This window comes from Monodon monoceros, unplaced genomic scaffold, assembly GCF_005190385.1.
Source record: "Monodon monoceros isolate NGI ecotype Baffin Bay Population unplaced genomic scaffold, NGI_Narwhal_1 Super_Scaffold_4, whole genome shotgun sequence".
In the NCBI taxonomy this organism is placed as follows: domain Eukaryota; kingdom Metazoa; phylum Chordata; class Mammalia; order Artiodactyla; family Monodontidae; genus Monodon; species Monodon monoceros.
Genome location: NW_021703781.1, coordinates 20805997 through 20830678, shown reverse-complemented (window position 1 = coordinate 20830678; position 24682 = coordinate 20805997). Strand labels below are relative to the sequence as shown.

Sequence of the window (24682 nt, the reverse complement as noted above, 5' to 3'; positions counted from 1 at the left end):
CTAAGCCCCTTTCCCCTGCTCTCCTAGCACAGAACAGGTGTTGGTGCAGGAGTGGGACTTGTGGCCAGAACTGTGCAGTGAGGGAAGGCTGGGGAAGCCAGGAGTCTGCGGCTCTCAAGCTGTGTAGGGGTGGGGTGGGGTGAGGTCCCCAGGCAGCCCCCAGGTTAGACAGTCTGTGTCCCAGCCACAAAGGGCATGCCCCTGTCAGTCAGAGGTTGGGGACAGGCACATCAAAGAGGTCACAGATACCTTCACTCTCATCCAGGTTGTAGATGTAATCGTGGTCTCCATGGGATGGAGAAAGGTGGAGGAAGGGTGCAAACACTTCTGAGGACATCAGCTCCTCCAGGAGCTCTGAGCTCATGCACTCTCGAGTGGGATCAAAGATTTCTGACAGCTCTTTGGGGAGCTCCAGAACACCTGTGGGGTCTGCCTTGATGGGCTCAAAGGAGGTAGAAGGGTTGGGTCCGGATGAACTGCTATTGCTGCTACTGCTGTCCAACAGGGCAGAGGACTGCAGCAGCCGGGTGTACAGTGCTGTCAGGCCCAGCGGGAGGGAGCTGAGCTCACCACTGTCCTTGCTATCGGTTCCAGGGCCACCACTCACTGTGATCTCAGCTGCTGGACCGGCCACCCCCTGGGCTTCAGTGCTGCCGGGAACAGGGTTCGGGGTGGTCACCTGGAGACTGCTTGGGCATGAGGCATCCTGGGGCTGGGCCAGAGCAGGCTTGGGCAGAGGCGGAGGTGGAGAGACAGCAGGTGGGCTCTGGAGCAGATCTTCGGGTGGTGGCATAGGCACCACCACAAGTGGTGAGCTCCATGCCTCCTAGTTCAACAGCAGCACCTCGATGGGGCCACTTACATTCTTCAGGTGAATATGGTACTTCTTCTGCCCATTGAGGCCCTCTGGGATGGGCACCTCCAGGCTGGTGCCCGACGGGGCCTGGATGGCATCTCCAGCAAAGCATCTGCAGATGTCCTCATGAGTCACATAGGCCAAGCAGCTGTTCTGCACATTCTCTGTGATGTTCCGGATGCTCTGCTGCACCCACACCTTGTGCTGGTCTAGTTCTTGCTCTCGCTGCTGCAGCTCCTCCATCTCTGCCTTGAGCTCAATCAACTTGTCCGCAGTCTCTCGGGTATTGCAGCCAGGCCCCACGCCCTTCTACTGGATGCTATGCTTGGATTTTTTCTCCATCAGCCTGATACCTTCCAGCACATTGGTAATGTCATAAATCCGCCACTTCCGGCGAACAGCTAGGGTGTCAGCTGCCAGCTCGAGGTCAAGCACGCCGTCCTTTGCCTCCTGCAGAAGTGACACGAACTTGGTAGTGAGAAGTTCCAAACTCTTCCCGTGCCGGCTTGGGGTGCCTGGGGGCGGCGGTGCCTGTGGCCCAGCCTCCACCATAGCGCCCTCCTGCCACCTCCCCTCAGCCAGGCCAGGCCAGGCCGGCGCAGCCCAGGCGTTCAGTTTTGAAAGACTTTCTTGGAGGTGTTTCTCATCCCCTTCCCTTTATTCCGACTCACCTATTGTAGCAGTTTCCCAGGGCTGTTGTAAGAAATTGCCACAAACTAGGTAGTTGAAAACAAGAGAAACTTATTCTCACAGCTCTGGAGTCTGGAAGTCTGAAATCAAGGTGTCAGCGGAATTGGTTCCTTTTCGGAGGCTCTGAGGGAGAATCCGTTCCTTGCCTCTTCTTAATTTCTGATCCTTGCCCACAATCCTTGGGATTCCTTGGCTTGTAGACACATCATTCTACCCCGCCTCCATTTTCACATGGCCTTCTCCCTTTGTGTCGATGTGTCTCTTCTCTTCTTATAAGAACACCAATCACAGCCTATGCCAGTATGACCTCATCTTAACTAATTATATCTGCAATGACCATATTTCCAAATAAGGCCACATTCTGAAGTACTGGGGGTTAAGACTTCAACATATCTTTTTTGGTGGGGAGACACAATTTAACCCATAATATCCATCAAGACCCAAGTGAATGTGTGTTCTTTATCTAACTACCCCAATCCCCAGGGGCAGAATTAAATGTTCTTTCTTCAGGACTCCCACATATTTAACACATGCTTCTGTTTATTAGAGCATTTGACTCGTTGACCACCATCGCTGGTTGAGTTAGGGGCCTCATCTCTTTGGTCCTCCCCACAGTGCCTAGTAAAGAGTCTGTGGGGAATCCTCTGTAAATGTAGGCCTGCGAAGCAGCTACCCTTCCCTGAGCCATCATGCCGGGCACCGCACTAAACTTTTCAGGTATTAATCCTCACAATGACCCTGTGAACTACGTTTTTATACATTTTAATTCTCATTTGATAGAGAAGAACACTGGGATTTAGAGAGGTTAAGTAACTTAGCGTAGCCAGAATTATTGCCTCTAAAAACCTGAATGGGCGCCTTGAAGGCACCACGGGAAAAGCTTCCTAGTCCCATCTTCACCTTTCTCAATGTACCCCTGATCTAGCTAATTCAACTCTTCTCCCTCGAGAAAAACAAATCTGGAGACTCAGTCCTATTAATCCTGGGTTCTGTTGCACGTTCCGGTCTACACTCTCGCTGTCCAAAGCGTTTTTCCTCCAGAAGCCGAACACAAAGCGGATCCACCCTGCGGACGAGAGCGCACAGGCCGCTTTTCCGGGGGCGCCGCGTGAGGACCCGCGCTCTAATTGGTTGCGCGCGGCTGCCTACTCCCGCCCCGGGGCGGCTCCTGGCGCGGCGATTGGCCGGGCGACCGTGCGCTCAGAGACCGCAGCCCCTCTGCCCTCTCCCGGCCAGTTCCAGCTCGCCGCTGCTGCATGGGGCGCCGCCGGCGGCCGAGGGAGCGTGACTGCGCTGCGCAGGGCGCTAGGAGGCATTGTCGCCGTAAGTGGAGCAGAGAGCGGCCCGGAACGGGGCCCCACCTTCGTGCCCCGCAAAGTAAACGTAGTCTGAGGCTAAGCGCTGGAGGGGCTGGGGGAGCGAGGGAGAGAAATGTCCCCGTTTCTGTAGTGTACCCTCCCCTCCCCTCCCCCAAGTCACCCCGTGGAAGGAGCAGCGGTGCACCAGCTGCGGCTTCTGTAGTGCCAAGGGGCCCGGCGCCGCGCCGGCTCTGGCTTGCAGACTGCGGCTGGACCCCGGCTGGCTCGGGGGAGCGGGCGCCGAGGTACCAGGGAATAGGGAGCCTGGGGAAGCCGTCCCGAGGGGGCCTCCGTTCCCCGCGGGAGGCGCCCTTGCTGGGAGAGGCTGTTGTAAATTTCGTCCCTGAAGCCACACTTTTAGGGGTTTGCTTCCCCTCTGGGGAGCTGCAGACGCCTGTCCCAGAGTGTTCCTCTCGGCCTCTGGGTAGCGCGGGAGTCCCCGGCCCTCAGCGTTCACCGGCGTTCTCCTCTCATTGCCTGCTTTATTCTCCCCAGTCCCCGCCTGCCTGGCGAGCGGAGGGCCGGCGACGAGGAGCCATTGGCTGCGGGCGCCGGGGGGTGGGGAAGACGGTGAGGCGGTCCCCTAGCGCGAGGCGTGGGGACCCTGGCCTGGCCACCGCGCTCAGTCCTGGGAGGCGCAGCCCGAGAATGCTTAGATGCCCATACAGAAGCATGCACGCGGCTCTGGGAACCTCATGGCTCAAAAACAAGGCGCCAGTCCGTCCCGCTCTCGCCCCAGCGGGCTTCGTTCCCTTGGGTGGAAAAGTGGGTCAACTCTGTCTGGGCTCGAGTGGGCCTTCGGGGCTACTTGGGTCCGATCCAGCCGACTGCTTCGCACTTCCCCAGTGGCTCCTTAGCTTGGGCGGTCCAGAGGACCCGCTGCAGCCAGTGGGGGTGGGAGTGGGGGGAGCTTGCACACATGGAGCAAGAGGCTCGAGTTGCCCTTCGGAGCGGCTGCCAGGCTCTAAAGTTCCCAAGTGCCCACACCAGTAACTAAATATAGGAGCAGCTGGTGCGGACGGGGTGTCACAGCAGCTCCTTTGCACAGATCTCGGGGCTTCAGATAAGGTAGAGTTCTCACTGATGAGAGCTGGAGCCCTGGCAGAGGGTTAGGGTCAGTGTTTAAGCAAAAATCATCCCCCCAAACCTGTATCCAGGTGAAACCAGGTTATAGATACAGGAGGACTCTATTGCCAGCTCTCACAAAGCAGGACAACTTCTTTTCTGACATTCCATTTATTATATCCTAACTTACCATCTGTAGCGGTTTAATCACATATCAGTAATGCCTTGGTGTGCGACAACTTGCGAAGATTTCTCAAAAGTTATATGTCATTTACTTCTCAAAACAACCCAGTGAGGAGGGTGGTGTTTCCATCTGACAATGGGACTGCTCACAACAGTGATAATTTTCCAAAACTCTGGCTGGATTAGGCTGCTTTCCTCAAAAAACCTTTCATAGTTCCCCGAAGAGAAGCAGAGGACAGACTTATAGGGTGGCTTCCAGCCCCTCCCCGAGTAATCTGGGGACAGACTGGCTTCCTGTCTCCCTCTTTCTGTCATCATTTGGGTACTTCTGCTCAGCCCCTGCCTCTGTTCCCTCTTCTCAGCCATGCCATGTGCCTTCATGGCAGAAGGCACACATGGTCCTTGGGCCTGGCCTTGTGGCCTCCAGCATCTGGCTCATTCTGACTTTTTTTTTTTTTTTTTTGCGGTACGCGGGCCTCTCACTGTTGTGGCCTCTCCTGTAGCGGAGCACAGGCTCCAGACGCGCGAGCTCAGTGGCCATGGCTCACGGGCCTAGCCACTCTGCGGCATGTGGGATCTTCCCGGACCGGGGCATGAACCCGTGTCCCCTGCATTGGCAGGTGGACTCTCAGCCACTGCGCCACCAGGGAAGCCCTCATTCTGCCTTTTGTCACTGAGTCTCTCTTACCTGATGGGAAGCTTATTCTGGCCCGAGCCCTGTCTCTGTACCTTTACTCTTCCAGTGAGGGCCTTATAGAAGGGCCCAGCACACGTTTGTTGGATTTAAACATTTCCTAGGGCTATGATGCACACTCTGAAGAAAGAGGAGTTGGGGAGGGATGTGGAGAGGGATGTGTTGCTGAGGAAGCAGCAGTGTGAGTATGAGTTTGGACCCTGTGTTGAAGGGTCTCCAGGATTTGGAGCACTTTGGAGCAGTTTTCTAAGGCTGACCTCTGATGACTGGGACCCCAAACCCAGAACAGATCCATATGGGCTGGTGGTTCCTGTTTCCCCCCTTTGGGACACTCTCTGATTTTCTGCTACTACTACCCCTGCCTGTGGGGTTGACCAGATGCCTCAAGGAGCCTGCCTGTAGGGTTGGGTTGTCTTGGGGCCCTGTGGTTGTGGTCTGGTTCCAGGAGGGCTGCCTTGCGTGCTGACTGCTCCCACTGGCTGGCAAGGTCTTTCTTTCATGGAATTGCATGAGACTGGGCAGCCAGAATGGTGCTGACATGCTGATTTTGATTGACTCAAATTGTTTGCATAGATAGGGGCCCCTCATGTCCTAGGGTGGCCCTGCCTAGGAGGCTTCTCACTCAGTGAGGAGTGGGTCCATAGTTCTCTCCATCACTCATATGTGACTCAGACAATTCTCTATTTTTCTTAAAAACAGTTTAAAACCAAAGAAAGGAAGAGCAGCTTGCCTTATTTCTCCCCCACCCCCTGTCTCTGAGGGCTCCTGTTACATGCTCAATAAATTCTTGCTACTTTTTGGTCAGAGAGGTCCAGTGTTGGGTTGGGGCTCGAAGGAGCAGTCAGGAAAGTTGGACAACCTTGTAGGACCTCTTTTGGGGACCCACTCCAGACTCTTATCATCTCAAGTTTGTTCTCCCCTCAGTTCTGGGGCCCTCCTACCCCATCTTGGGCCTTATACCATATATGGCCCTGCCACCCTCCCATTTCAGCCCTGCGCATGCCAAAAAGTGACAGGCCTTGGTCACCTGACCTGGGAGAGGGACTGTCAGCTGGAATTTATAAGAAATTCTCCCTTGGGGAATGGGTAGTTTTAGGTGAAGGGAGGGTGGTTTCCTAGCCAGTTAGTGGGGTTGGTGATTTTAGGTAGCTGGAACCTCTTGGGGGCCTAGGGCACATCTGTGCTGTATCCAGAGCATCCTCTGGAATGTCAGGGTCCTGTCCTTCTGGTGACTTACTCTGACACCTAGACTTTACAGGCTGTTCCTGCTTCAATGTCCAATCTCTTACCCACACTATAGGGTGTCTGAGCTTACCACCAGGGGTAAGGTTTTAAATTTGACTAGTTTTCTTCAATAGGCTCTTTAGCTTAAGGCACCACTGCTCCCACCTGGTGGCAGCTAGTAGAATTGCAGGCATAGTGCCTGATTGAAAGTAGCCTATGCAATCTCACCAGGGTTAGCACAGACCCTGGGTAGCTTGGAGATTTACCTTCCCTTTCGTCTCTGTGTGAGGCCAGGATTGCCTCAGTGATGTTCCTTAGAAAGGTCTTCCTCATCAGAAGCTCATAAGTCAGAGCTGTTTCCTATATTTCCTTCCTCCCTCTTCAGTCTTATGCCCTGTTCCTAGTAGATGCTCAATACATGTTTGTGGTTACTGATGATGAATACTGGAGATAGGAAAAGGAGGGAGCATGGTATGTACGAAGAATCCTGGGCTGGGAGTTAGGAGACCTAGGTTTTTCGTTTCTGTTTGGCTGATTTACCTTCCTTCTTGGGTCCTCAGTGTTCTTATTCATAAAGGCATTAGACTGAGTCACCAAGATTCCAGCAACATTGCTGTGACTCAGGCTTAGGGGGTTGGTCTTCAAGGTAGCATGATAAAGGTGTTGGGTCCAGTTTTCCATAGTCCTCACTCTTCCCTGCTGTTCTACCCTGGACCACCTTCTGCAAGTTATCCACCTGGCATTGTTAGGACTTATGACCCTTCTCATTTAGATGGTATCTTTGTTGTAAGAGTCAGTTGACTTGTATTTAGATTTGAAACCCAAATGATGGCTGTTGATCATCATCACCATTGGGGGAAACTAACTGAACATCTGTTTCAGTATGTGGTATAAAGTGCAGGGGAAAAGCATAGTATATATCTGCTCCCTGCCTTAAGCTGTCTGCAGGCCAGCTGGTGGGGATAAGTATGTATATTTTTAAAAGCTCATAAATAACCTAAGTGGCTTGAGCTAAGGCATTGCGTGCTACTGAAACTTAAGGAGGAGAGAACACTGAGGGCTGGGGCAATCTGGGAAGACTTCCTGGAGGTGGAGAGAAGGAAGTTCTACTCATTCCTTAAAGATGAGTTCCACTGACTTGTTTGTTTGAGTCATATGGATATGTAACTGGGATTAAATGCTGGCATCATATCTGCACGTGTACTGTTTGATCATTTCAGCTAGCATTTATTAAGTAACTTACGTGTCCTGAGCCCTGGTCTAGAAAGATATGTATTTTTTGTTCAACCCTCATATGAACCCACTGCAGCAGGTATTACTAGATCTCCTACTCAGATGAAGAAACTGGGGCTCAGAGTAGTTAGGAATCTTTCCCAAGGCTTCTCAACTAATAAATGTCAGAGTTGGGCATTAGGCCTGTCTTCTTCCCTGGCGAGATGCAGGCACATACTGAACTCATCACTAACTCTCCCTGAGCAGCTGAGTGGGCTTGACTGGGCCTCCCTGTCCAGTTGAGCACATGTGGACTTTTTCTTGGTATCTGTTTGTACCCTCACCCCCTTCTTCCTGCCCTTCACATTCTTCTGCCTTTGACCCTCAGATGTGTTCATTAGAGCTCCTTGAGCTGTCTGTGGATCTGGGATTGGGATCCAGGAGCAAAAAAGGGCACTGATGTTGGCCTCAAATTCGTTATCTGCATGGGGTGCTGCCGCTGGTGATGTGGGTGACTTTTGTAAGGAAGTGAGCACTGGATGTAGAGTTGGGCCAGGTTAGTGCCATTTACTTACTTTGACCTTGGCCAGGTCATTGAGTCCCTCTCTCTGCCTCAGTTTCCTTCTCTAATAAAAAGGAGTTGGAGACATTTCCCGAGTCCCTTATGTCTTCTACAGCTGATCGTTTTGATTGTGTCCTCACCCTTCTTTAAGCCTTTTCTCCCCAGTGGTCCTGCCCCCTTCCTTTTTCCTTGGGGTCTTGCCAGTGAACTCAGCAGCAGGCTAACATTCAGATCTGTGGCTGAAACTGTAACTTTGCCTCCGTATTGCTGCATGGAAAGGGAATTCTTAGAAACCACCCACCAGCCAGACAGTGAGCTCTGGCCAGGCAGGGCTGTGTTTCATTTGCCTTTGTGTCCCCGCTTCCCGCCTGCGGGAGGAACCTGGCAGAGGTGGCTGAGGAGGCCTGGGAGCTGGAGCGGTTGTCCTGTGGACTGGGCTCCGAGCCTGTGGGATGGAGGGACAGGTGTCTCTCCTTGCACTTGGCTGTACCCCACCTTCTCCCCACTGCTCTGCCTGTTAAGTGAGTCACAGGCCAGCACGCACCTAAATCCTCACATCATCCTGGCCACTGGTTCAAGCCCTGGCAAGGTCATATGTGTCAGTCCTCCCAGGAAACTGGTAGGGCCGGGCTGACGGGCAGATCAGTCACTCTGAAGGCTGAGCCGGATGTGGCCTGGGCTCTGGGCCCCTCAGGAGGAGGTGAGTGGCCTGGACCCCTCCCTGCGTGCTTCCTGCAGCCTGATTCCCCGGGGAGGGTGGGTCAGGGGTGGGTCCCTGGCTGGTGGTGGGCAGGCGCTTCATGGCCCTGTGTCTTCCCCAAGCGCAGGTCCCTTTATGAGCAGCAGACCAGCCTGGTGGCTGGCAGCAGGACACCTGAGTCTGCATGCTGAGGAAGATGGGTGAGGCCGTGGCCAGAGTTGCGAGGAAGGTCAACGAGACAGTGGAGAGCGGCTCCGACACCCTGGGTGAGTGAGGGCACGGCTTTTCCAGCTGTAGGGCACCCTGTACGTGGTTTATTGAATCAGTTTGGAAATGAGATAGAAAGGGAAGGTGAAAGACACAGTATCAGCATGCACCACTCGCCATGAGGAGCTGTGTTCCATGGACTTTTTTTTAAATTTATTTTTGGCTGTATTGGGTCTTCGTTGCTGCACACAGGCTTTCTCTAGTTGCGGCGAGCGGGGGCTACACTTCGTTGTGGTGCGCAGGCTTCTTATTGCGGTGGCTTCTCTTGTTGCAGAGCATGGGCTCTAGGAGCGCGGGCTTCAGTATTTGCAGCATGCGGGCTCAGTAGTTGTGGCGCGCAGGCTCAAGAGCTCAGGCTCAGTAGTTGTGGAGCATGGATTTAGTTGCTCTGCGGCATGTGGGATCTTCCCGGACCAGGGATCGAACCCGTGTCCCCTGCATTGGCAGGTGGATTGTTAACCAATACGCCACCATGGAAGTCCCTCCATGGACTTTTTATTGCAGTTGTGTTTAGTTTGTGTATACAGGGTCCCAGCGTAAGATGTATTTCTTACTATGGGTCATAGTTCACAGAGGTTTGAAAAGCACTGAGTAGGGCTTCCATCTGCCGGGAGCGTGCCTGCCTGCCCTCAGACTGCTGATGACTCAAAGTGTGTATGTGCCCTTGGACCAGGTGGCAGTAGGTGGCACTGCTGGGTAGCCCCATGTACCAGGCCCTGTGCAGGTGCCTCCCAAGTGTTGCCTTATTGAATCTTCACAACTTCCCTGTGATGGATGATACCCACCAGGCATGACTAGCCTCAGATTTCAGATGAGGAGATGGAGGGTCGAAGGCAGAGTGGGCTTTTTTCAGGTCACACAGTCAGGCGGCCCCTTTTCATTCCACTGTTTTAATTGAATTGCATCATATACTGTTGAATTGGTTATTGCGCTTTAGCCCGTACAGCTACCCTAAGGCTGTAAGCACTTAAGCAAACGATCCCATTTAATTGAATTCAGCAGATATTTGTTGACTATCCACCACGTGCAAGAGTTAGCGGGGGATCGTGTGTGTGTGTGTGTATGTGTGTGTGTGTATGTGTGTGTCCCGCTGGAATGTAAGTGCCATCTTAGAGCCACAGGTGTGTTGCAGGAACACAGAGGAGGTGAACGCAGCCCTGCCTGGGGGATGATTGACGGGGTGGGATTTGGGTTGGGTCTTTGGCACACAGAGGAATTTCACCGGCAGGTTAGGGATGTGTGTGCCTGTGTGTGTCTGTGTCTGTCTGTCTGTTTCATGAAGGAGCCTTTGCATGGAGGTTACTGCCTGGTAATGGCCCAGAGACTGGAACGGTGGAGCGTTTCTGTGAGCAACCATTGGTCAGGTGTGTCTGAGGGTCCTGGGGCAGGGGGTGGCGGCCCAGAAAGTGGAGGGACACTCAGCCTTCAAGATGTACTTGGTTACCACCTCTTCCAGGAAGCCCTTGGCCCTTGCTCCCTTCCTCCTCTGTGGGACTCATTCAGTGTCCCTGGAAGGGAGGGATCCTGTGGTCTTTTGTCCCCCATCTGCCAAGAGCCAGAGCAGTGTCTGGCACTTTGTAAAGCACATAGCGGTGTTTACTGAACTGAGCGATAGTGAGAGAAGCATCTCCTCTGTCAGCAAACAGACTTGAAGATTGCTGTTGGTTTTGGAGGGAAGTCTGGCAGGGGGTGGTGCCGGGGGGAGCCTTCGGCTGGTGCACTGAGGGCTGTGGGCCCTCAGGAAAGGAATTCTGGAATCCTGTGCTGGTCACTCATAGGGTTGCACTTACTCTCCACCACTGATACGGCCTGGATTTGAATCCCCACAATGCCACCTACTAGCCTGCTTCCTTCGCAGATTGCTTTACCTCTTGAAGCCTTGATTTCTTCATCTATAAAATGGGATGGTAATTGTGCCTGCCTCATCAAGGGAGCAATTGTAATGTCTTAAGGTGCTTGGCATGAGCAGCTCAATAAATGGCAGCTATTATTTTTAATTTTTCTCATCTCCAAGGGCTGGAGGTGGGGCCTAAGTCCCTCCCCTCCCCTACCACCAACGCACCTCCTCCAGGTGTCAGCCAGTCACCTGGCTGGGTGTCCCCACTTGCCTTGGGATGGGGAGTTCAGTGCAAATCGACGGATCTCAGTGGTGAATAACCTACCCCTACCTTAAAATGGTGCAGGGGAGAGGGACACATATGCGGCTCATTCTCATCCAGATGTGTGAAGGGGGCAGGGTAGAGGGGCAGCAGAGCTGGGAGAGTGGAATTCTGACCTCCTGGGGACATGCTGTTTGAGGGAGGATTTCAGGAGGCAGCAGTGAGGAGGCGGGTGTCCCAGGCACCGGGAGGGCTGTGCCTGAGTGGGGGGCAAGGCCGCTGCAGAGTTGCCGCTGGGGATGGGGGAGATGAGGGATGCCACTGGCAGGCGGAGAGCCTGCAAGGCTGTGTTGAGTTTAGACTTCCATGTCTGAGGACCAGAGATTGCAGATTCAGTTGCCTCTGCAGGCCAGGTGGGGATTTCTGTGAACAGAGTGGATGCCCTGCCTGGAGTGAATTGTGCAGGGCGTCTAGGGTAGGGCACTCTGTAGCCAGCTTCTCTCTCTGCCCGGGTCATGCCCACTGAAAAACTCAAGCCAGGCCTCTGGCAGCCCTGCCTGGCCACTGCAGTGCCTGGGGTTGGAACCCTAACTGGCTGGCACCAGCGCCTGGGCCCTCTCTGTTCTGGCGTGGGGGGCAGATGGTTGCTGATCGCCAGTCAACTTGGGAGAGGAGTTCAATGCTTGAGCCTTGATGGTCTTGGCTGAAGCTCGAGACTTTCACATGGAGGTGGCTGGGTCTTTAAACTCAGGGCTGAATGAGGGGGCCTTTTTACTTCTTCAGTGCCCGAAGAAGAAGCAGAATGTCAGAGCAAGCCACTGTGGGCGCCTGCAACCCTGACCCTTTGGCAGGTGGAGCTCATCAGGCTCATGCAATCTGAGGGGTCAGCAGTCAGCACGTATTGAGCACCTGCTGTGTGCACAGTGCTGGGGAGCTCCCAGGGATACGTGCAGTGGAGTTCTGGACCTGAGACTGGCCCGCCACTAGGACAGCAGTGACTGATGCACGGGCTCCGTGCTGAGCCGTGTCAGATGGACTACAGGTGGTGGTAATTCAGAGGTGGGAGATATTGCTGGGTGTTGAAGGAGTCTGGGAAGGCTTTCTGGAGGAGGTGGGAATTGATGTGGGTCTTGAAAGATAGGTGAAGTAACCCAATATGGTTCTCATGTAAAAGAGCAAACAATCTGAAGCAACTAAAAAGCCAGTACTAGAAAATTGCTTGAAGAACTTCTGTTACAGCTAATATATAATGCAGTTTACGTAGCTATTAACCATGGTGTGTAAAATTTCATTATGTGCTTCCATGAGGACTGGCAAATTCTCATGTATAATGTGAATTGGAAAAGAACAAGGATCCCAAACTGTATAGACAGTAAGATGCCAATTATGTTAAACATGTGTATATACATAGATAAAAATTGGAAAGAAATAAGATACAAATGGATGTTAGAAAATACCATTCTTCATTTTTTGAATGTTCTATGATGAACATATTACTCTCACAAGCAGAGAAGAATAGATTTTAGGGAAAGGACCACCTGCCACTCTAGAAGGTGAAAGTAAAACCCACTTCCCAACAGCAGACAAGAGGTACAGGAGTTAAGGGAGTAGCTTCCGCTCTAAGCCCCTGCCCCTGGGTGTGGAATGAGCTTCCCTGGCTTCTCCCCTTCTGCTGAGTTTCCCAGCTTGCCTCCCTGTGCACAGGCTGGGGGCGCAGGCCTGGTGGGATGTCTGTTCCAATGCTGCAGAGTGGGAGATCCCTGCAGAGGCTGGGCTGGGGAGAGCTCGGTTACAGACTCTCACCTTACTCAGGTAGGTAACCCTGGGAAGCATCACTCGTGCTGCCCCGGCCACTCACGGGTGCACTCCAGAGCCAGGCTTGCTCCTCCTGTAACCTGAGCTTTGGTTCACAGCCCTTGTTGCCTCACTCCAGGCCTCTTGACCCCCAAGAAGTGGGCTTCTTTCCATCTGGCCCCTGGTCTGAGCCTAGGTTTGAGTTGAAGCCACTTTCTTCCAGCCCCTCACCCCTCCTCAGCATCATCTTCTAGACTTTTTGAATGAGCTTGCAAAGAGTTGGGAACTCTGCACTGTCCTCGGACTCGCCTCCCCTGAACCAGGAACTCCTCTCTATCCCCCTCTTGTCTCCCCAAGTTAGTTTTTCCTCTTTTTAAGGGCCTCATGCCCACCTGGACTTCCCTGGGTCCTTGCACCCCTGAGGGGCTTCTGACCTTACCCTTCCCTCCCTGGCATCAGATGGCAGCACATCCAGCCAGTGGACCATCAGGCCAGGCTACTCTGCACCCACTCCTTTTCAGGGGGAGGCTTCCAGGTTTGGGGGGATGACTTTAAAAAATTGATCATTACTTCAGAAGAGCAGGATTTGGAAAGGCTTGGGAGAGTGTGGGAAGGGAGGGCTTGGCTGGCTGAGATCCAGGCACTGGCAAAGATGGGAAGAAGGAAGAAACAAGGTGAGCTGGGAAGGAAAGGAGCTAGCATTTATCTGGGGCCTGCTGTGTGTCAGGCTGCCATACTGGGCATTTAACATGCCTCAGGTGGGCCCGCGTGCCTAGAGCCCGTGCTCCACAACAAGAGAAGCCACCGCAGTGAGAAGCCCGCGCACCGCAACGAAGAGTAGCCCCTGCTCGCCGCAACTAGAGAAAGCCTGTGTGCAGCAATGAAGACCCAATGCAGCCAAAAATAAAAATGATAATAAATAAATATTAAAAAAAATATATGCCTCAGGTGGTAAGGAGAAGGGGGAAGCCCCTGTGGGCTGCTTCTGCTTACGTGAAGATCGTGGACCCCACTCTAGAGCTTTCACAGTGGAATCTCAGAGGCTGGGCATGGTGACCTGCATGTTAATGGGAACCCTGTATGATTCTTCCCTGCCTCAAATTTTGGGAACCACTGGCTTACTACTTACAATCTGGAACTTCCTTCTCCTGGTGGGTTCTGGAGGGCTGGGTGGCAGGGGTGGGGTGGGGTGAGGGGGGGTGGTGTTGTCTGGGCAGGCCTCTGGATTTCTGTGTGTGTGTGTGTGTGTGTGTGTATGTGTGTGTGTGTGTGTGTGACAGAGAGGGAGAGAGGGAATGAATATGAACATGGACTTGATCCATCCTCAGGGAACTGAGCGGCTAGGCTGGGCGCTGTGAGAAAACCAAGTGAGGAGACCAAGGCTAGTGAGAGAAGGGATATGTTGTTCCCTACTCTCCCCCTTCCCCTCCTTTCCCCCTTCCCCTCCTTTCCCCCTTCCCCTCCTGTCCTCCCTCCCTCCTCTCAGGCTCACTCATGCTTTGGCCACTTTTCTCCTGTCTCACCAGCAGATGGCACCCCGTCACAGCCGACCTGGTGACAGGCAGCAGAGTCAGGGACTTGGCCAGGGTGTGAGGGCCAGGTCCCGACAAGGGCTTCCACGTCCTGGCCGGCTCACATCCTGTGTCTGCATTCCTAGCTGACTCCCCAGTGATTTGATTTTGCAGCCCCTTTCTTGAGCAAGAGTGCCGAGTAAATGCAGTATCAGGAAGCACTCCATACATACTCACTGGACCAGAATAACATCTTCCCTTGGGTCAGATACTGCCACCGGCTCCTTTGTCAACAAACACACACTGGACACCTACTGTGTGTACCTTCCCTGGAGGACCCAAGTGTCCCAGAAGTGCCCAGTCTGGAAGGGGAGACAGACACACACACATACTCACACACACGTCCTGAGGGAGGGGGGCAGCCAGGGTTTGTGGTGGAAGCAGTCTTTTTTGGCTCCAGGAGGGGCTTTTGGGTCTACAGTTCCTGGCCCAGAACCCAGGAGGCTGGTGCTGGTAGTAGGGGAGGGGTGTGTGTTTTGCTGCCATGTCTCCTGGCCCGGGGAGTCCTGAGGATCAGCCAGGTACAGGTCAGCTCCGAAGGCATGGAGGAGGGAACAGGCTGTCTGTCACAGGGCAGCCCTCAGCCTGGCCGGGGCCGCCCGTCTCTTTACCGCGAGGGCTGGAAGCCTCAAATCTGCCGATGGGCCACCTTTCAGTTCCTTGAATTGCTAAACCCTTTCTAGCCTCAGGGCCTTTGCACATGCTGTTCCCTTTGTCTGGGATGCTGTTCCTTGTTCTTCATGGCTGGGCCCTTCTCATACGTTAAGGTTCAGCCTAAATGTTTCGTCTATAGAGAGACCTCCCTGACTTTCCTTTCTAAGTGGCCTTCACCCAGTCATTTTTCTTTAAAAAAAAAAAAAAGAAGAAGCTATGAAAAGGTATACACAGGTAGCAAAGTCCATAAAGTCATATATACTTAGCTCAGCAGATATTTGTAAAACGAATACTCATGTAACTACCATCCAGGTCTAGACATGGAATATTGCCAGAATCTCCAAAAGCCGCTCCCACCCCCAGAGGTAGCCACCATCCCAACTGTTGTGATGAGCTTTTCCTTCCTTTCTTTAGTTTGATCTTGCTTTCCTTTCATTTTCCTGGCCCTTGGGTATTGGAGAGAGCAGACTGTGGGCGCTGGTGGTGGGGAATCAGGAGGTCTTGCTTGGCAGGATGTGCCGGTACAGAGAAAGGGGTGGAGGTGAGACCCTGGCAGGCTAGTGTGCGAGGGTATCATTCAGAGGCAAATAACCAGTATACAAAGGGAAACCAGTAGAGCTTTCAGAGAGCCCAAGGGTCTCACTGGTACTGAGCTGGCACAGTGCAGTAGCCTGTGGTGCAGAAATGCAGGGCCTGCACCTGGCGTGCCCTTCTCATTCCAGAGCAGAGTGACTGGTGCCAGCCCAGCTCAGGGTGCCTGTGGAGTCCTGGCTGCTTCTGAACTGGCCCCAGAGAGGTGGACACATATGGCCGTGTCCAGGCAGGTAGCACTGAGCCCATTGTTCAGGCAGGTGAGGAGGGGCCCGGGTGGGGGTTTCTGGAAATCCCTTTCTTTCTCTCTCTCTCTCTTTTTTTTTTTTGGCTGCACTGCACGGCTTGTGGGATCTTAGTTCCCCGACCAGCGATCAAACCCATGCCCCCTGCATGGGAAGCGTGGAGTCTTAACCACTGCACCGCCAGGGAAGTCCCTGGAAATCCTTTTACACCATGCTGTGGTCTGGCATTGCTTCTTTGTGCTCAGGTCGGTATGGGCTCGTTGGGGTCCTGTATGGACCCCCAGCCTCAGGTATAGAAGGGGCCGTGGAGGGAAAGAGAACAGCTCAGTATTGGAAGGCAGCTCTTGGGATGGAGAGAGAGAAAATTTGTTCTGTGGCTCCAGCCTGGGCATTTGCACTCTGCGGAATACTTTTAAAACTATATATGTTTAACTTTAAAAAACAGGGCTTCCCTGGTGGCGCAGTGGTTAAGAATCCACCTGCCAATGTAGGGGACATGGGTTTGAGCCCTGGTCTGGGAAGATCCCATATGCCGCGGAGCAGCTAAGCCCGTGTGCCACAACTACTGAGCCTGCACTCTAGAGCCCGTGAGCCACAACTACTGAGCCTGCATGCCACAACTACTGAAGCCCGCGTGCCTAGAGCCCGTGCTCCGCAACAAGAGAAGCCCCACAATGAGAAGCCCGCCACCATAACGAAGAGTAGCTTCCTCTTGCCACAACTAGAGAAAGCCCACGCGCAGCAACAAAGACCCAGTGCAGCCAAAAATTAATAAATAAAAATAAATAAATAAATTTATATCTAAAAAACCCAGTATGTATCACCTGTGCCTAGTGCACAAAGCACAAGGCCCAAAGGGTAAACAGAGAGGCCGGGCTTCCTCCCACCCTGTCTTCTGGTCCACTGGTCCCTCCCCCCTGGCACAGTGTCTTGTGGAACTAGAGGAACAGTTGCAAGGTTACGCTGGCTAACTCTAGAGTTGCTAAAGGGTGAGGATGGTGAGCTGTGTCCTGAAGTTGTTTCTGTAGCAGTGATGGGACAGAACCCCAAAGCCCTTTGGTAGTGGCTCAGGTCTCTCTGTTGGTGGTGGGGGAGTCCCTGAGTCCCCTTCTAGAGCTTTGGAAGCTCCAATGGCCACGAGCCCCACCCATCTCCATCCCAGCCCCACTGTGGGCCTCAGTCTTCTGGAAGGAGGGAGGATAAGAGTGGGGGGTCTGTGGTGGGCATTCTCAAGCACAGCACACCTGTCCCTTGGGTCCCTGTTTGCTGTGATGCTGTCCCGACACAGCGTTGGTGCTCAGAAGTCATGTGTCGGATGGATGGAGGAATTCCCTCATCCCACAGGTACAAATCGCGCAGTCTTCTCTCCTTAGCTTTCTCTCCTGTTCATTGTTCGGTCTGCAGAAATCACCCCAGCCATGAGAGCCGGTCCAGCCATGAGGGGCCTCCAGGGAAGCCCAGTGGGAGGTGGAGGTCTCATCACAGCAGGGAGACTGGGCCCTAGATGGCGCGGTGACTTGTGGAAATGCCGCAAGCCCTGGAGACAGGCCGCCAGGCGGCCAGCTGATTGCATGGCGTGTGGAATGCTTGCAGAACCTAAAGTGAACTAAGTGAGGATGAGTTCCCCTTCTACTGTCTTGAGTTGTGTACACGCCGGGTGTTGGTTTAGCATCCGTGTTAAGGGGGTTGAACAGAAGAGGCGGCATTTCAGCTGAACCTTAAAGGACGGAGCAGGTTTAGCGGTGTAGGTGTGGGACAGGAGTGAGGGGAAGGCGTTCTAGGTGAGGGTGTCTGAGCAAAGGTGGGGCAGCATGCAGGCAGGTGCTTGTGATGGGAATAGCAACACAGGAGAGCAAAGGGAGCTGAGTCAGGAGGGGAGGTAGGGGCTGGCCCAGATCTCAGAGGGCCTTGAGTGTCACCTTAAGTAGTTCCTACAGTAAAGTCCTAACTTACACAGAGGTTAGGTTCTAAAGAGAGCCTGAAAAGTGAAGATCACCTAGAGTCAAATGACCCATGAAAGAAAACAACCAGGTGATTTAATCATCGCTCAGCCTTAGCAGGTAGCTGCTGTTATTGTCCCCATTTCACAGAGGAGGAAACTGAGGCACAGAAAGACTAAGCAACTTCCCCAAGCCGGGGATTTGCACCCAGGCGCTCCGACTGCAGGGCCTACGTTCTTAGCCCTGTGTTAACCTGCAGCCTGGGACAGACCGTTTTGATGGTTGGGGACCAGGTGAGGTTGCGGGCTCACAGATAGCACACCCAGGCTGTAGGGAACCACGTACCTTCAAAAACACTAGAGTCACACTCAGCATCTGTGTTCAGCAAGTTAAATGGGGCCCCAAGCTGCCTCGGCTGTACCTGATCTGGGCAGCAGTGGGGGGCCCCTGGCAGGTTCTGAGCAGGGAGTGACGTGATCTGGGCCGGGTTTCAGAGGAGCACCGCCGGGCACGGGATGGATGTGAGACCATGGAAAGGATAGCAGGGAAGAGGCACCTTCCATGCGCCGGGCCTTGCTGGTGTGGCCTTGTCCTGAGTCAGACCAGTGGGAGGAGGACGAGAGGAAAGAGAGGCTGCGGGAGGGGCTGGGCAGCCGATTGGCTGTGGGCGGCATACAGTTTGAAACCTGGTCATCATGTAAACTAGGGAGGCCTGGGCCGTTTGGGTGGCTAAGGAGATTCTGATGATTTGGGGTCTCCAAGGGACACCCCTGAAGAAGCACATAGCAGGGAAATATGGGCATAGCCAGCTAGAAATGAAGATGTCTGCAGAAGTGCTGCTGCCCCAGAGGGGCCCTAGTTCTGGGCTCCCTGACAGCCCCAGTGCATCCTTCACGCCTCCCACCAGCACAGAACAGCAGACATCCCAAGAAGCAGGTGGTTAAATAGGCTGCCAGGCTGCCCTGTGTCACTGGCACTGAAGAAGCATTGTTTTGAAGGCAAAGAGAAATCTTCTCTGAAACCACATGGATAATTATGCAGCTTTAAAAAATGTATGTTGGTGGAAGAACAAAAATGTTCTGCCTCAGAGAGATAACCAAATAGATAATTTGGTGGCATCAAAAGCTTGTGTCAGGCTTCCCTGGTGGCGCAGTGGTTGAGAGTCCGCCTGCCGATGCAGGGGACACGGGTTCGTGCCCCGGTCCGGGAAGATCCCACATGCTGCGGAGCGGCTGGGCCCGTGAGCCATGGCCACTGAGCCTGCGCGTCCAGAGCCTGTGCTCCGCAACGGGAGGCCACAACAGTGAGAGGCCCGCGTACTGCAAAAAAACAAACAAAAAAAAAGCTTGTGTCACCCAAATATGAGAGTGTTAGCCTTGAGGTTATTAAAATCAGCAAGGCTGAGGAAGTTATTAAAATCAAATGCTTCGACATGGCTCTGGCTGACAGGGCAGCTGGGGATGGAGGGAGGTGATGCAGGGGCCTGGCAAAGCCAGTCATTCTGGAATGGAGCCCCGACACACCCCGAGCGGTAAGTGTGGTGACCCAGGCTGAAATGAGTGATCTGTGCTCACCTTTAGATGTTGGGAAATTGTAGTTTATTCAGAGACAGGTGCTGCCAAAGGTTGTTATCATTAAAGATGGGGTTGAATTAAGAGCTGCTTAATTGGCATCTGCCTCATCGTGGTTGACTGTGTTTTGCTAAGACGCATATTTTTGTCATGCTCCAGTGTATCGCTGGGATTCCTTATTCTGTCGAGTTCATGTCAGCAAACGTGTATTCACTGTGTGCCCCGTCTGTCTGTGTCAGGCTCTGCAGAGGATGGGGAGGGGAGAGGAGGAGGAGGCAGCTGATTACTGAGCTCCGGCAGGTGTCCCATTAGGCCGTGCACTTGCTGGTATTGCTGCCTGGATCGTGCTTTGCCCAGATCTTTGCATGCCCTGCGCCTTCTTTTTTATTCTTGTCTCAGCTAAATGCCACTTCCTCTGAGAAGCCCTAGTGAGAGTTGCTGCCCTTGCCCCTGCCTCAGTTACCTGCTCCGCATTACACCGTTTTATGTTTTGGAGAGCAGTGTCATTGCCTGACATTCTTTCAGGTATTTGCGTCTGTATTTACCACTCTTCTCCCCAGGCTGGCGTGTAAGCTCCTCGAGGCCAGGGACTCTGTCCTGCTTATCACTGTACCCTTGGACTGTGCTACCGTGTGCTAGGTACTCAGGAAATCTTTGTCATATGAATGATTGCATCTGATTTTCTCAACAGCTCTGGACGGGTGTTGTTTTCATGTCGCTTACAGAAGGGGAAACCGAGGCTCTGAGAGCTGTAGTGGTTTACCCGGCTTCTCACAGCCAGCAAATCTTGTGCTGGAATTTAAACTCGAGTCTCTTGGCCTCCCTCGCCCTCTGCAACAGGCCACCCGCTTCATTGGGACCTAATCCTTGCCCTCAAGAGGCTCTCCGCCCTGCCAGGACGAGTGAGACAAACACATTAGTCATTCTCATGGAAGACAAACGGGCGAGGCGCCCTGATAGAGGCGGCAAACACACGTCGGGAGCTTAAGCGCGGGAGCAGTTCCATCAGTTGAGGACTTGAGCAAAGACTTCTTGGAGAGGTGGTCTTTAGACAAGACCTTGTAACATGGTGTTGCCGGGAGAAGATGTTGAGGATAAGGGGCACATTCTACTTAACGGGAACGGCACCAGCAAAAATAGAGGTGGGAAAATAAAGGGAATTTGCAGGGAACAATGAGTAGTCTGGCTCGGCCAGAAGGTGGGAGCAGAGTCGCAAGCAGGATACCTAAAAAGGGAGGTCGGACCCGGATCCCTTGGCGGGATTGCTGGGCTGCAGAGAGTGGGTTCATTCTGTGTGGCATGGGGAGTCCATTCTTGAATGGAGAGAGGTATTCAGGTGATGGGTATGGAAGGGTGGGGCAGGGTGTGGAGGGATTCCTCAGTGAAGAAGTGGCCGTGGTCATTGTCAAGTTGGATTTCAGGGTTGTTAAGCTGGTGTCTTTTAGGTAACAGTAAAACCATATTAATCACATCTTTGCCACAGACAGCAGGGTTCTTGCCATGAGTTCAAACCCTAAACAGATATTAGCTCATTCTTTTCTTCATTCCCCGAAAGGGCATTTGAACACCCATTTTATAGAGGGGGATCCCAAAGCAAAGCTTCCCAGGGGTGAGGGACATGGTTACATTCAGAAGTGTTTGCCCAGCTCTGTGCTCGGCCTGAGGGGTAGTCAGCAGGAGGGCACGTGCTCCTCCGGTCAGGTTCATTGCTCACGGATCCTGTAGGCAAGTCTGCGGATACTTACCAGTTGGGGGAAGATGGTCCAGCACAAGCACGAAGGCAGGTGTCCTGAGGCTGAAGGTGAAGTGGTTGGGACGCCCTTCCTGGGGGAGGTGGGCTGGGCTGGCAGGAGGAGCTCTAGCGGCAGAGCGGAGAGGGAAGGGCATTCTAGACCGTGGGAATGGCATGAGCCACACCTGGGTGATGAGTGAGCTCGAGGACTGGCGGGTGGGTGGCTGCGGTGAGGTGTGCAGCCGGCGGCCAGGCCCTGGTGTTTGGCTGGGTCAGATGCTGAGCCCACGGTGCTGCTTGGAGGCGTTTGCTGCCACTTCCTGGATCCATTCAGTTCTTCAGCTGTGACCTCAGGAAGCCCACTTACTCCTCTGAGAAAGCATGCCTTACAGGGCAGAATTCCTTATTATTTCAAGCCTGAGTGATTGTTTGAGGAGGAGAAAAGGCATTGTAAAAATCCAGTCAGTAACTGCAGCTCTTTCGTGCCCGGGCGCTGCCTTTGTTCAGTAAGTACAGTCTCCCCAGCTGTCAGCTGCAGCCCCCTTGCCCTCTGCCCTGCTCAGAAGCCGGCTCCGGGCTCGCTGAGTTGTCTGGCATCTCATCACCCCTGGAGAAGCCCACATGCACACGTGGGCTTCTGCTATGGCAAGAGTACTGTCAGGTCTCCTCTGCCCAGCAAGTTAGACCGGGGAAATATATTCTGGGACATGCACTGGCTCCTCCTGTGGGCCAGGCATTGTGCCGGGCACTGGGGGTGTTGGGGAGGATGAGAGGTGAAAGGACACTGTCCCTGCCTGCAAGGAACAAGTGTTTGCCTCCCTTTAACCATGTGCATGTGATGTTCACGGTTTGGGCCATGTCAGAGGGCCAGGTGTACTCCCAGTCACAGGTGGAGTAACGTGATTGACTCTCAAGTCAGGCTGCCCTGGTTTGAAGCCTGGCTCAGCCACTCATTAGCTGTGTGACCCTGGGCAAGTTACTTGATCTCTCTGATCAAGTTAAGTCTGATCTGAGTTAAATCTCCATTTTCTTATGTCTAAAAGGTCCTTACTTTCTAGAGTTGTGAGGATGAAAATTGGGTAATGCCCATAAATGTTTAGAATGGTGGCCAGCATATGCTCAGTGCTATGAGTATTAACTATGATTATTATTACTTAACATTTTTCTTTAAATAAATTTAGCATATATACAATTTAAAAAGAACTTTACATCATTACTGTAAATGGAAAATCAACATAGTTTTTCATTAATAGTTGATAACTATAAAAACAAGGATGAAAACAGAACACGGTTATGAAATCTTAGGTTAGGCTTGAATCTGCTTCCCCATTAAAGAGGGGGTAAAGCAAGGACTAGAGGACTGAGAATTTGAAATGGGACTTTCTCACCGTGTGGCTGATTGTTATTTGTACAGTGATCACCATCTAAGTCCCTCTCAGAGTGTGGTCCAAGGACCAGCAGCATCAGCATCCCTGGGGGGCTTGTTAGAAATGCAGTTGCTTAGGCCCCATCCCAGATCTGCTGAATCAGAACCTGCATCCTGGGACTTCCTCAGTGGTCCAGTGGTTAAGACTCCACGCTCCCAATGCAGGGAGCCCGGGTTTGATCCCTGGTCCAGGAACTAGATCCCGCATGCATGCTGCAACTGAGTCCGCATGCTGCAACTAAGAAGTCCGTGTGCCACAACCAAAGATCCCGCATGCCACAACAAAGATTCCCCCCTGCCACAACTGAGACCTGGTGCAGCCAAAATAAATAAATAAAATTTTAAAAAAACAACAAAAAAACCCTGCATCCTAACAAAATCTCCATGTAATTCATGGGCACATTACAATTTGAGAAATCTGGTCTTTTGTTGCCAGATTTGTGAGTTCCACACTTGGAGAGAGATGGGCTCAGTTCAGTCTCTGTGTTTTATGCATGAGAAGGTTAAGGTCCAAGAGTGACCTGCCCAAGATCACTTGATGAGTTAAGAGCAGCAGCAGATCAGAATCCAGGTCTCCAGACTGGCTCTGCAGGGCAACATCCTTGAGAGAATGGGAAGCCAAGCCAAGCTCCTTCCCATCTTTACTTACTATGTGACCTTGAGCACATTCTTAACCTCTCCGGGCCTTAGTTTCCTTATCTGCAAAAGGGGACTGACACTACTGCCCTTCCTCAGAGGTTGTTGTCAGGATTAAATGAGATGATGCTCAGTCAGTGTTGGCTGCGGTTATCGTTATAGAAGACCTCAGAGCCTGCCTGGGCCTCTCCAAGACCTGGCTCAGCTTGTGGCCTCTGCTCAGACCGGCTGTGACCGCCTCAGAGCTGATGGTGGCCACGCTTTCGGCATCAGTGTGGCCACCGTTTCTGTTCCCTTTTGTTCTACGTGTTAGTGGTGAGTCATCGATTGAATGAAGTAATTTAATATCTCAAATCAGTGACTGTACGTCACTTGGTTGTATTCTGTGTGGGATTAAATTTTGGTTTTAATTAAATACAGGATTTTATTTTTTTTAAGTGATTGGCTGGCTTGCCGGGAAGAAGCAGGGATTGTTTTGCCAAGTCCCACATCCCACAATAACACACACATATGGTTGTCTCCTTGTTGTGATGTTGTTGGAATACGTGACTGCCAGGGGTCTTCTTCGTCCTTCAAGGAGCAACGGAGCTAAAGCACATCCTTGTAATGAATTCTCGCATCAAAACAATGTGTTTTCATCCTCATAACAGCATCTCTTAGTTACTGAGTACACACTGTCTGCCATGCTGTGCTTGGCCCCTTGTGGACCTTTTATTTCATGCTCAGAACAGCCCTGTTAGTTAGATCATCTTGTCCTCATTGTTTTTAAGTTGAGGAATAATTCACATACCATAAAATTCACCATTTTAAAGTGTAACATTCTGTGGCTTTTTGTATATTTACAAGATTGTGTAACCATCACCACGATCAATTTTAGAACATTTTCATCACCCCAAAAAGGAACCCTGTACCACTAAGCAATTACTCCAGATTTCTCAAATCTCCCCCAGCCCCTGGCAACCACCATTCTCCTTTTGTCTCTATGGATTTGCTTATTCTAGACACTTTATATTAAAGGGAATCATCCAGTATGTGGCCTCTTGTGGTTGGCTTCTTTCACTTAGCCTAATGTTTTTGAGGTTCATCCATGTTGTATCAGTACTTCATTCCTTTTTATGGCCAAGTGATATTCCAGTGTATGGAGCTACCACATTTTGTTTATCCATTCCTCAGCTGATACACATTTGAGCTATTTCTACTTTTGGCTGTTGCAAATGATGCTGCTATGGACATGCATGTAGAGGATTTTGTGTGAATTCTTGTTCTCTTTTTATGGAGGGGGAAACTGAGGCTGGAGTTAAGTGACTTCCCTGAGATTCCATAGCAAGAAAGCCCCGGCCCAAGAAAAGCCTCAGTTTGGATCTGGAGGAAGAGAGTGCTCTCAGGCCCACACTGTAGGTGCCTCTTCCTTTTTTAGATCTCTGGCTGTTCTTGTGTGGTTAGAGCACATCCTGACTGTTGCGTGTGATGGCCACTGGCCGGGGGCCAGAAGCTCCGCTTTGTTTGCGGAGGCAGACACTCTGCAGTTCCATCATTTCCCAGAGAGGCTGGGACTTCTGCAGTAGGTCACGGAGAAAGCGCCTCTGAGTTCCAGAGTCTCACGTGTGCAGCA

At 52.4% G+C, this 24682-nt stretch overlaps 1 protein-coding gene and 1 pseudogene across 1 annotated transcript in view; one reads left to right on the top strand and one right to left on the bottom strand.

The window, feature by feature from the left end:
• Positions 1-208: 208 nt before the first annotated feature.
• Positions 209-1408, bottom strand: LOC114883472 (annotated as a pseudogene).
• A 1382-nt stretch (positions 1409-2790) lies between these two features.
• Positions 2791-24682, top strand: part of LRRC20 (leucine rich repeat containing 20) — a 63886-nt gene continuing 41994 nt past the window's right edge. Inside the window, exons 1-2 of the mRNA XM_029201297.1 lie at positions 2791-2869; positions 8672-8810. Coding sequence (XP_029057130.1) covers positions 8729-8810 — 82 coding nt within the window. The 5' untranslated portion in view covers positions 2791-2869; positions 8672-8728. The remainder of the gene's footprint in view (positions 2870-8671; positions 8811-24682) is intronic.